The sequence below is a fragment of the Lonchura striata genome, chromosome 24 (assembly GCF_046129695.1).
Source record: "Lonchura striata isolate bLonStr1 chromosome 24, bLonStr1.mat, whole genome shotgun sequence".
NCBI lineage: Eukaryota > Metazoa > Chordata > Aves > Passeriformes > Estrildidae > Lonchura > Lonchura striata.
In genome coordinates this window covers 6,445,034-6,457,100 of record NC_134626.1, presented here as the reverse complement: position 1 = coordinate 6,457,100, position 12,067 = coordinate 6,445,034, and the positions used below count along the sequence as shown (strand labels likewise).

General features: G+C 50.5%; 1 protein-coding gene across 3 annotated transcripts in view; it reads right to left on the bottom strand.

Annotated features, from left to right (window-relative positions):
• The window catches only part of SPEN (spen family transcriptional repressor), a 66,430-nt gene extending 56,803 nt beyond the window's left edge, over positions 1 to 9,627 (bottom strand). For all 3 annotated transcript variants that reach the window (XM_021537848.3, XM_021537849.3, XM_021537850.3), the window contains exon 1: positions 9,490 to 9,627. In XM_021537848.3, the coding sequence (XP_021393523.1) occupies positions 9,490 to 9,572 (83 nt within the window). In that variant the 5' untranslated portion in view covers positions 9,573 to 9,627. The remainder of the gene's footprint in view (positions 1 to 9,489) is intronic.
• Between the last annotated feature and the right edge of the window lie 2,440 nt (positions 9,628 to 12,067).

Here is a 12,067-nt window from a genome sequence, read left to right as displayed (position 1 = left end):
CCCTTTGCCCTCAGGTTTAGCCAAAACTGGCAAATGGGCTCAAAATTGATTAGGGAAGATATATATACACATGGCAGGAATACCTCAATCTGGCTCTCCAAGCAGATCAGAATAAATATCACTATTTGTAGAAGCACAGAAAGGTTACAGAAATATGTAGGAACTCTGCATGTTCAGCTGTGTTGTCTCAAGTACAACGAGCTGTGATTCTTTATCCCCAACCTACACAGATGCGCACCGTCACGTTCCTACACGCTAGACACAGAGCCGCCAAATTCCATCTCCAGGGCATTTTTTTTTTCTTCCAGCTTAAAGCATAATCTGCAGATTTGCTTCAAAAACACCAGTGGTGATAGGCTACATTCAACACTTTCTGCAGGGGAATTGCTCAAGCCTGTTCTTTTGCGTGACTGATTTTAGGATTTGTTTGGATTTGATGTTAAGAACGCACTGCATTGCAACTGTAGGGGAATCTCTTGATTAATCAAGTTTTTTTCATTCTTACATGAAAGGGTAATTCCCCATCTCACTTCTGCTTCTCCAAGCTCTGCTTTGCATGTATTTGGCAGCAGATGGAGGAAAATGCAGAGTCACAACATTATTGTCTCCCTGCCATGCTGCACAGCACTTGATGTGGATCATCCTGAAGTTTGGAAGTCTTGGTCTCACTGGTACAGACTTCTCCAGTAACAGACATTTACAACCTCTTCTCCAAGGTTTTGTATACTTTCCAGAAAACGGTACTTCAGAAGAAAAAAAAATGTTTATCTGTCTGTAGTCTCTGGGACCTCAAGTGATAGAACTCCTCTCTCCCCTCAAACCTCAACTGGGTTTGAACAAGTGACTGACATCACTTCAGCCCACAGGTTTGACAACTTGAAATTAATTTCTAACAGAAATCAGCCATGGATCCAAGGACTCTCAGTCAAATCCCTAATCATAAAAGCTCACCAATGCTAAAAGGTTATGATGTTGACACCAGGGAGGAAATCCAGCCAGTTCCCAGTCAGTCCAGCCACTCCCGCTCTGCCACACCAGCCAGTCACCAAACGCAGATGTGCAAATGTTATTTCATTGCTTCATGACTCACGGCTTCCATTGCCCTGGAGAAAGTGCTTGTCCCTGTGACTAAACCAACTGGCAGCACAGTCCTTGGCGTGAGCCAGGTGTCAGCACAAGGAAAATAATATTCCCCACTGACAAGCACCCGGCAAGAGGCAGGCACACACTCGGGTGTGTTTTGTCTGCAGTGACTACCTGCGCTCCAGGCACTTTCTCCACAGGTGAGAACCCGGGACTTTCCAGAACAGAGCTCCTGAACCAGCCAGACTTTAATGGCTTTCCTTTTAGTGCAATTCAAAGTCAAGGTTTTGCAAAGCTGAGCTGGAAACTTGAGTTTCATCGCAACAACAGGCGAGGTTTCACACCTTGGCTTTAAAGGAGGCCTCCCCACACCAAAGACATGAGTACAGCTGAATCTGGAGGTGAACATGCACTACCAGATCAAGAGGGCTCGTCCTGGGGTTCAAGGATACACCACACAACCAGATACACCAACACAACTGCTGGGAAAGCTGCTCCCTCCTTTTATGCTGTTTCAGTGATGAACTTCACCTTTAAGCTAAAAAATCAGACTGACACAAGCTAGGCAAGAGCATTAACTGCAGCCAACCCAGGGGCTGTAAACTCTGAAAGGATGTAGAGGAAGAGATGCTTCCTGAGCTCAACTGCTGCCAAAAAACTGTGTATCTCACCATACCCACAACCAGCATTATCATCTACAACATCAATCTCGCAGCCACTTCTGTTTTTTAAATGTGGCAAAGATTCTCTGCTACTAATTCTTCCAATACGTTGTTTGAGAGTTAAGAAAAAGACCAAAGGTTTACTGAGACTTTGATTACAAGGAAGTGACTGTGCTGGCCATTGGCTGTCTGGATGTATATCCAGCTGCCTTCCTAAGAGCAGCATCTCACAGATCACATGAAATTAAATCAGATGTTGACTACACATACAAGGGAGATACTCATCCACCCTGAGCTTTTATTCCCCTCACAGTAAGGATGCTAATGAGGCCGGAAGACTTCTTTCCCCTCCAAAGATGACTTCTTTAAACATACAACTTGGCAATTTATTTTTCTTATTTTGCCCTATTAACTATTACAGGTCACCCGCAGCTGCCACAGAGAGCCTAAAGAGGGACATTTAAATGAGCCTCTGTGATCTCTTTGGCAGCCATCACTGTTAATGAGGACAGGAGGTATTCACCCGGCAGCAGGAGCAGATGGACCACGGCGTGGAGCTTTGTGCCGTGCGGAAGCCGTGAACACCTCAGTGAAGACACAGGGAAAGCTGTGACAGGAACACCAAGTTACTCTCAATGAATCCCATGGATAGCAAACACAACCAGGTCAGTTTTCTTCCTGGAAAAAAACTGTAGGTGATTCACCACTTGCTTAAATAAAATCATTTACAATCCGGCCTTTCTTTGTTGAGCTAAAAGATGGTTTCAAATCCAGCTCTGACTGTGTACCTGACCACCTTCATGACAGCAACTTAGTCTGAACACTGCTCTCATTTCCTACCACACTGGGAATAGTAAAAGATGTGCAAGCTCCTCCATTTGGACAGAGGGGCATGCAAGAGGAACACACACAGGTCAGAACTATCTCACCAGCAGTATCCAACAGACAGCCCTGCAGATCATCCATTCACCTTGCTTCCAAAGACATCTGGACTTCTCTGGCTTCTCAGTGGAGAGATGACAGCACTCTCAGGGCATTCTGATCAGATGCGGAAGCTCACACTCCAGATCTAAGTGTGCTCATACAAAAAAAGTGCTCTCAGTTTTAAGTTGTTGATTAAAAAGGGGAAGAAAAAGGAAGCAAAAAAAGCTCCCTTTTGTTCTTAAAGATGTCTGATCTCTAACCAGTCTTGTGAAAGACTGCTGCTCTCCTCCCATGATCAGTTTGAGCAAAAAAACTGATGCTCCTTTTGCATCTGAACTCTGCTCCTTCTCATCCAAGTCACCCCCAACATCTGCACCTCACACAGGGCACTGACACACAAACTCCAGTCCAGAGCCAGCCACACACAACGGCCATAGAATGCATTTCCAAAAAATACATCCCAGGAAGGATGTTGTTTGCACCAAATTGAGAGGTGCTGCCTTCAATCTTTCCTGCAGACAGACCAGGCTGCAGCAGGTCCTGGGATTATCTGGTGTATTTATAAAAAACCTGGAACGAGGTATGTTCTTCTACTGAAGGATGTTATCTTCACACTGCAGGATTTTACAGATTGCAGGAGATGATTACAGCAGGTTAAACGGTAACTACTGAAATGCACAAACCAAAGCACTTGCTGTTTTATTCATGGTCCAGGAGCCTTCATCACCTCCGAATGTGCTGCTGCAGAACAGTGATGGAGATGGGTTTCAGGAGATCTGAGCTGCCATTACTCCCCAGGCAGAAAGGTGAAACCTCCGAACAAGTGTGTGTGTACAATCACCAGAAGGGAAACACTGATGACTCGTAGCCTGGGTGATGAAAAAAGCAACTTCTGTCTGATTTTCATTAACTGTCCAAGGAATCTTCAGAACACCACAAAAACTTGAGCAAAGGAAAGCAGCGAGGCTGGTTGTACACTGTGAATTTCCATCCTCAGGCTCCTCTTCCTCCCACAAGATTCCTAAATCAGCATGCCAAAGACGCAGTTAAACTCAGAATCTTATTATGGAGAGCAATCATTTTTCTAGTTTATTCCTCAATTCATTGTTTAGGAATGTTTGTCCTTGCAGTCTTTGGTTTCAGGGCGTTCTCAGACCTCAGCAAGTTCAATGAACTTAATAAAAAACACAAGTGAAATATCTCACTGGTTCTTATTTTTGGTAGCTACAAATCCAGAGCGTATCCAACACAGTGGCAGCTCCACAACTCACACCCAACAGCAACTCTCCCAAAACTTTCAGCAGCCTAAAAGCAGCCAGGAGGGGTGACCCTCAGTTCTACCCCTTTGCAAACATCTTCAGAAAACAGTTTTGGTGTCTGTTATTTCTCAGCTGTCTCTTCACAAGCAAAAGTGCATCTCCTCTTCCTCACAACCCAACAGCGGTGTGAAACCACCACAACAGCAAGACAAGCTGCAGTTGTGACACATCAGCTCACAAAAACAAAGTTCCTGAGGAGCCCCAGGTCCGCCCTGACTCATCACCTCATCCAGTATCTGCCTTCCTCTCATTTGGATATTTACTTCCTTTTTTTATGGAAAGCCAGCAAGTGCCTCTTCACCCTCAGTAAAGACAAGGACCTAATTTTGGACACTCCTTAAGGTCATTTGCCAGGGAACTTGGCATGATTTTCTGGCCTATGAAAAGCAAGGAGGAATAAAAAACCAGTAAACAAGGCTATCACAAAGTGAATTTAAGCCTTTATCATCTCCTATTCTGACCTGATGAATGGATTTAATACCTTTGTATGCCTCACTGGACTGGTAAGTTCTCAACATATAAATCTGTTTTCTTGTACTCTGCAGGGATTATCTTACTGCTGTACCAAATGAATTTACAGTAAGGGCACAAAATACCAAAAGCCAACATCGCTCTTGAACGGCTCAGCAACAACAGAAGCTGCTCACATCAAATCACAAATAATCACAACTAAACACAGCCTGGACCTTTGAAGAAACTTCAAGAAGAAACAATGCCAGCCAGGCTCAGCAGATGACAGAATTTTGTGACCAAGTGTCATCAACTTATCTTTTTACTACAGCTCAGCACATAAAACCACTTAATAGAAGCTTAGTCCAAATCTACACTCTTTGTGGCTTTTCATTAAGTTTCTCTGAATAATTACCCAGCCATTTCCTTGGCCAGTGTGGCGTCAACGAGCTGCCACCTCAAGTGCAGGCACAGAGCAGAATCCAGAGCAGCCGTGGATCTCAGCTTGCTCAGGAGCCACCCTCCAGACTTGACCTGTGAGAACCAGGAGGCAGCTGCAGGCAGACACTGCTGGGTGCCAAGCCAGGATGCCACTGAGGTGGTGCCTGTGCTGCTTTAGGGCGCCTGGGATCTGTACTAGGAACAGAATTATTAAAGATCTGATAGCAAACCACCACCAGAACTGGCACCACCATCACCCCAATGAGCCACTTGACTGACCAGCCTACGCTCCATGCAAGGCTGCCTTTCAGTGGAACCCACCAAAAGAACTTGCCTCATGTGCTCCCCTTCTGATTCTGGGCAATTATTTAAATCCCCCTGCTGCAGTCTCCCAAACAAACATCCTACTATGGTCTCTGGATTACATTACTGGAAGTGTTTGTAAAACCAGCACCAACAAAGTTCTGATGCCACCCATTATTCCAGACATCACTCCAGTAGAACACAGGTGTAAACTGTACCCTCCCCTCCCTCACAGCTCTGAGTTGAAAAAGGCAGTACCTCATCTGTGAAAATACCTAAACTGACACAAACCCAGTGATGAAACAGGAATAGTTCAGTGGCCTTACTTCTGTATTTTTCTACAATGAAAGTACACCTGGATAGAGATCTCTATGGGCTGAGCTGAGTTAGGATAACCATCCATATGCTTGCATCCCAAGTGATATCCAAGGACTTAGCAGCGATCACCAAAAAAAGTCAGGGAACACATTTAAGAGCTTTACTGGAAAACCAGGAGCACTGTTCCTTCTGACTCAGGCCAGTTCATGTGGAAAGGCACTGCAGGACCTGCCAGTGTCTGATGTGAGAAGTTTTTCCTCCAAGTGTTCAACATCAGCAGTGGCTTCTTGCCAGGTCACAGCCTGGACCAAAGCTACCTAAATTCCCCTACACCACCTCAGTCCACAGCAGTGACACGCAGCAGAAGGCACAGATTCCACCCTCCCAGGCCGAATTTACACTCCAAGCCATTAAGACAAAACATTTACTCACACTCCAAGCCATCAAGACAAAACATTTACTCACAAACTGACCAAATATTCTCTAGGAATTACTGAAAACAGACACTGGCTGTCATGGCAGGTTTTTTTGCAGTTATGTTTAAAATGCCAACCACTTCTCCAGGAGGTATCCAAAGCATCTCCTGCGAAACAGACACTGGAACACAGCGAAGCCACCCAAAGCCCATTTCCCACCCCAAAAAAACCTTTTAAGTTATTTATCTTCTCCAAGATTCCCTGATCTGCAATGTATTCTGTTGATTTTCAAGGAGCACTCTTGTTTCTCGAAATACTAGACTTGGTTGCCACTGAATGTCTTAATTCTCCCCAGCACAGGAGATTGCACACAGCAGTCACATGGTCCATCATTAAGAGGCTTTTACTCCTCTTTGCCCTTTAAAACACCAGTAAAGGGACAAAGCCATGTTCTTTCAGATAACTGGAAGAAAACACAGGGAGGAAAAAAATATGGAAGGGCAGCACTTGTGTTGGGGACAAGTGTTACTATATTTAGTCGCCTTGTTCTGCAAGCTGCTGAGCATCTGTTTCAGTGATGGTAAACGACGGGTTTAATTCCAGCATTAATTAGGTGAACCCAAACCCCTGCTCCCACCACTTCCCCAAGCTCACATCTCCCAGATCATAACTCAGATTTGCTACTCATTCCACCTGAACAGTGGATCTCCAATCCTGGCACTGGCTGCATTTCTATTTCAGGGTGCCTTAACAGCTCAGTTGAAAGGAAATATAGAGCATTTGTTTTTGCAAAGGGAGTATTTGGGTAAGAAACTAAAAGACAATTTCAATGTATTGAATTGCATGGAAAAATCTCTCCTTTGCAATCCCCTTTAATATCAGAGAAACAGATTTTAAAAAGGGCTTCTAAGGAAAAAAATAGCACTGCTCATGTAAGCCAGTGCTTCTCGAGACCAGCTTCAGTATTCTCTAATTTGAGAGAAGAATCCATACTAGGGAGTGTTACTTCCATTCACCTCACTAAACTAAACAAACCAATCAGAAGCATTTGGGGAAAAATAATAAAAACATATATTTCTTCACAATTCTTAATTCATCCCTTTATAGAATTCCTTGTGAGGCTGCAAATCCCAGCAAAGTTCCCACAGTCGGTGGTTAAGTGAAGGGGGAGGAGAGGCAGCAAACCCTCCATACTCCTGCAGAGCTGTAAGTTTTAGGAGTTTTCCCTGAATTTTTGCTTGTTTGGAAACAAAAATGGTCGTTTCTCAAACTCGTGCCTAGCAGGGACCGCGCAACAACCCAGCGAAAACGGGCTTCCATCTGGGAAGGACAGCATCTCCCAAGCCCAGTGGAAAAACAAACACTCGGGTGAGCTGCACAGAGGCTCCGGGGGTGAGGCGATTCCCGGCCGCAGCCCAGTTGAGGTTTGAGGCGGTTTTCCCCCAAACCTCGCCCCGCTCCCATGGCTCAGCCTCCCCGCACACGCTTCGCCCTATTCCCAGGCTGGGGGATGGGTGGGAACCGGGCTCTGCCAAGCCCCGCTCCATCCGAAAAGACCTTCTCTCCCGACTACAGCGTCCTTTCCGAGAAGGGAGCCTTCCCCTTCCCACCTCCACGGCCGGGCAGCCGCTTTCCCTTCCCTCTGGAGAAACCCACCACGCCGTGCAAGCCCTTGTGCAGCGCCTGTCCCTTCCCCCAGGCGAGCACGGGCATACAAAGGAAGGCTCGCTCCATTGTCCACCTACAGCACCTACACACCCAGCCTCGGACCCGGCTCCCCGCTCAGCCCCTCACCCCTTTTCCAGCCACAAATATTCCAGTGGTTACATCCCACTAGCATTCGGAGGCGGCGTGCCATTCCCTCCCCCTGCTTTAGTACCTGCAGCCAAAGGGCTGAAGCGTGTTTTAACTGTTTACAGCCGTGAGATCAGCCTCATCCAAACACACAAATCCAGGGCAAAAATCACTTGGGAAAAACGGGGGGAAATGCCTGGCTACAAAGCTCCTGCCCAAACCTCTGATCGTAATTTGCCCAGGCAAAACAACCAAAAAAAGGTAATTAATTCAGCGCCTGCCATTTTTCCCATCCATCTCCAAGCAACAGCACCATGGCAACTTTTTCCCTCCTTTAATACATCTTATAAAAGGAGGAGGACTGGACAAAATAAAACCTAGGAATGTCAGATTTTCACTGTGGAGCACCTAATCCCTCAGCTAGCTACCGCTGGAATTAACCAAATAACCCTAGAGCGAGGTTTTCCCCCCAAAACCTGGCTTTGTAAACAGCACTGGGTCACAGAACCTGGACTTGAGGGACATGACAAACCACCCTGAATATACATCCACCATCCCGCGCCTTCACCAAGCGGCAAATTCTTGGCTCAGGGGGATAATAAAGGCAAAAAAAGGTGAAGCTTGATTAAAACAGGGCAATTTCAGAGCGATGAGGATGCAGAGATGGGGTTTGGCTGCTACAGCAGCTGAGGCCAGGAGGATGGAGGGGGATACGAGACCCCCAGTCCTTCCACAACAAGACGACCAGAAACCAGGGAAGAGGCGCTGGGACCTTCGCTTCTCTCTCTCGGTGTCACCGCATCTATTTTTCCCATGGTGACTCATTATTAAGGAGGCTCCGTCATTTTTCCAGCACAGGAAGATTAAAGGAAGCTTCAAAATCCATTTTTTTCTGCTGCTGGTGGGATTAAAGTGAAGCGCCTGTAGGGGCCATGAGCTGAGCAGAGCTCGTTGCTCTCTTTTTCTTCCTAAAAACCAGCTTCCAGCGTGGGGTGCATCAACTTGAGAGCATTTCCACAGGAAAAAGGTGTTGGTGAGGCGGCGGGGGAGAAGCCTCTTCCTCCTCCTCCTCGCAGGGAAAGACGGAGGGAGGAGGAAAAAAACCCAACCATGCAAACAGCTACTACTTCCTTATGAGCAGGATTAACCTATGCAATTAAAAAAAAAAAAAAAAAACAAGGAAAAAACAACCCAGCACAATATAAAGAGTCCAGAGTGCTTCCCGCGTGCAGGATCCCGTGTTTTCTCCGTGGGTTTGCGTGATATTTTTTTTTTTTCCCCAGAGTCACGTTTTTGCAGCTGCCGGCGCTTCGGTTCCCACAGCTCGCTGCACCTCGGGGGGACACGCAGCATCCTCCACGGCTCCAGGTGGGAGGGAAACGCAGTGAAATGGGCAAAAATAAACAGAAAAAAGTCCGAGCGCTGAATAATCGGGAAAAAAAAAAAAAAAAAAAAAAAAAGGAATGGAATGGAAAATAAATCGGCCAGGCTCAGCGCTGCCTCCCGACATCCTCGGTATGGGATCCGCTCCGTGACGACCGCCGAGCCCCACTCGCTGCTGCTCCGTCGTTTCGGGTCCATTTTTAGCCATTTTTGTATTTCCCCGCTCCGGCCGCGCCGCCGATCCCGCCATGGCGCGGGTTATTTACAGCGCTGTTTTCCTCCTCCTCTCCACGGGAACCGCCGTCTCCGCGCACTCCTCCCCCCCTTTCCCACGTTTTTCCCCCCGTTTTTCCCCACACCGCGGGTCGGGCCGGACGGGCCCCGCTCGCCACTCACCGCTTGAAGTGCTCGATGATCTTCTCCTCGCGCACGTTCTCCGGCAGGTTGCCCACCCAGAGGTGCCTGGTTTCCCGGACCATGCTGCGCGGCGCGGGGCGAGCCCGCCGCCCGTGCCCCGGCTCCCGGCCGCCGCCTGCCCCCGCGCCGCGCCGCCGGCCGCCGCTCGCTGCCCGCCGCCGCCTCCGCCTCGCCCTCCGCCCCTTCCGCCGCGGGGCCCGGCCGCCCTCAGCGCCACCGGCCGCCGGACCGCACCATCCCCGCCGGGGGGGCCCCCTGCCCGCCGGGCCGGCTGCCGGGCGCCGGGCTCGCTCTCCGCCGCGGCTGCGCTCCCTCGCCGGCTCCCCACGCCGCGCCGCCCGCTCGCTCGCTCCCGCTGCCTCCTCCTGCTCCTCCTCCGGCAGCGGCAGCGCGGCGCCCCCGCCGCCGCCTCCTCCTCCTTCCCCCCCCCGCGCTCCCGCTGCTCCGCCGGCCCGGCCGCGCTCGCTCGCTCGCTTCGCCCCCCCTCCCCTTCCCTTTTCCCTTCCCTTGCCCGCGCCTCGCGCAGCGCCACACGGGGGCCCCCGCGCAGGCGCACTGCGCCCCGGGGCGCGCGCCGCGGGGCTGGCGGGGGGGCGGGGCGAGAGCGCGCAACGCCCCGCGCGGGGGGGGGCGCGAGCGGGAGTGCGCGTGCGCGGAACGGGCGGGGGCGGTGGGGGTGTGGGAAACGGGGGGACGGGGGATTGGGGTGGGGGTGTGGGAAATGGGGGGATTGGGGTGGGGGTGTGGGAAACGGGGGGATGAGAGATTTGGGGTGGGGGTGTGGGAAACGGGGGGACGGGGAATTGGGGTGGGGGTGTGGGAAATGTGGGAATTGGGGTGGGGGTGTGGGAAACGGGGGGATGAGAGATTTGGGGTGGGGGTGTGGGAAACGGGGGAATTGGGGTGGGGGTGTGGGAAATGGGGGGACGGGGAATTGGGGTGGGGGTGTGGGAAATGGGGGGATTGGGGTGGGGGTGTGGGAAATGTGGGAATTGGGGTGGGGGTGTGGGAAACGGAATTGGGGTGGGGGTGTGGGAAATGGGGGGATGAGAGATTTGGGGTGGGGGTGTGGGAAACGGGGGAATTGAGTTGGGGGTGTGGGAAATGGGGGAATTGGGGTGGGGGTGTGGGAAATGGGGGGATGAGAGAATTGGGGTGGGGGTGTGGGAAATGTGGGAATTGGGGTGGGGGTGTGGGAAACGGGGGAATTGGGGTGGGGGTGTGGGAAACGGGGGAATTGAGTTGGGGGTGTGGGAAACGGAATTGGGGTGGGGGTGTGGGAAATGGGGGGATGAGAGATTTGGGGTGGGGGTGTGGGAAACGGGGGAATTGAGTTGGGGGTGTGGGAAATGGGGGAATTGGGGTGGGGGTGTGGGAAATGGGGGGATGAGAGAATTGGGGTGGGGGTGTGGGAAATGTGGGAATTGGGGTGGGGGTGTGGGAAACGGGAACAGGGAATTGGAGTGGGGGTGTGGGAAATGTGGGAATTGGGGTGGGGGTGTGGGAAACGGGATGAGAGAATTACGATTGTGACAGTGGGAGACTCAGACACACAATGGGGGGTTGTAAGACAACGGGGGGCTCCGAGAGTCCTATTGGGGGGCTGTGAGGCTCATTACAGGGCCTTTGAAAATTGTAATGGGGCTGTGAGAGATTTAAGAGGCTCTGAAAGAATTGTAATGAGGGGCTGTGAGAAATGCATGGGGGCTCTGCAAGTTGTGATGGGGCTGTGAGGAAGGGCTGGGAGACTTGCCATGCTGGGCTGGTGGAGTTGCAACAGGGAGCTGTGAGAGACAGAATGGGTCACACTGTGAGGGCAAGGTCCTGCTGGCACGGCTCAAAGGAGCTTCACCCAGCCAGGGGCCCCTGCTGACCCCCAAACCTACAGCTCTCCCAAATCTCGTAAGGATTCCAAAATCTTGGGGTACAACCTACCTTTATCCCTAGATGAGCACACGTCCAGCCATGGCCACCAGGCAGACAAGTAAAAAGTTAATTGAGGAGATGGCAGGGAAGGCCTCGTGCTGCCGTGGCTCTGCTGTCTGCAATGGCTCCAAGGCCAGAGCAGCAGGAACCGTGAGTGAGGCTGCAGGGGGATCCCCAAAACCCCTTGGCTGCTTCACATGCTCCCCTCCGCTGACACAGGGAGGATGTGTCACCCTGAGACACTCCCTCCACCAAAGCAGGGTGGCTGTGTTGTTCTGAGGCATTTCCTCCAACAGAATGCAGACCAGGCTGCTCTGAAAACCACACAGGAGAAACTCCCACTGTGGGAAGGAGTCACCTCCTGCTCCCCCATGGGAGCTGGCACATCTCCTTAATTAACGTGGGGAGAAAAAATTGCCCAGTGCCAAGATCACTCATCTCTAGTTGCCTGACATGTCACACCCCAGCTCTGCAACGTAGAACTTTAACCCACAAGATCTTTTCCATCGAAGCATGCCACTGCACTGATAAAAACCCCTATTTCTATGTCCCAGAAGGAAAATGCCCAACCAGTTTGTACTGTGAGACTCTGAGCAGTTTGAAGTCAGGAAAAAAGACACACCCACAAGTG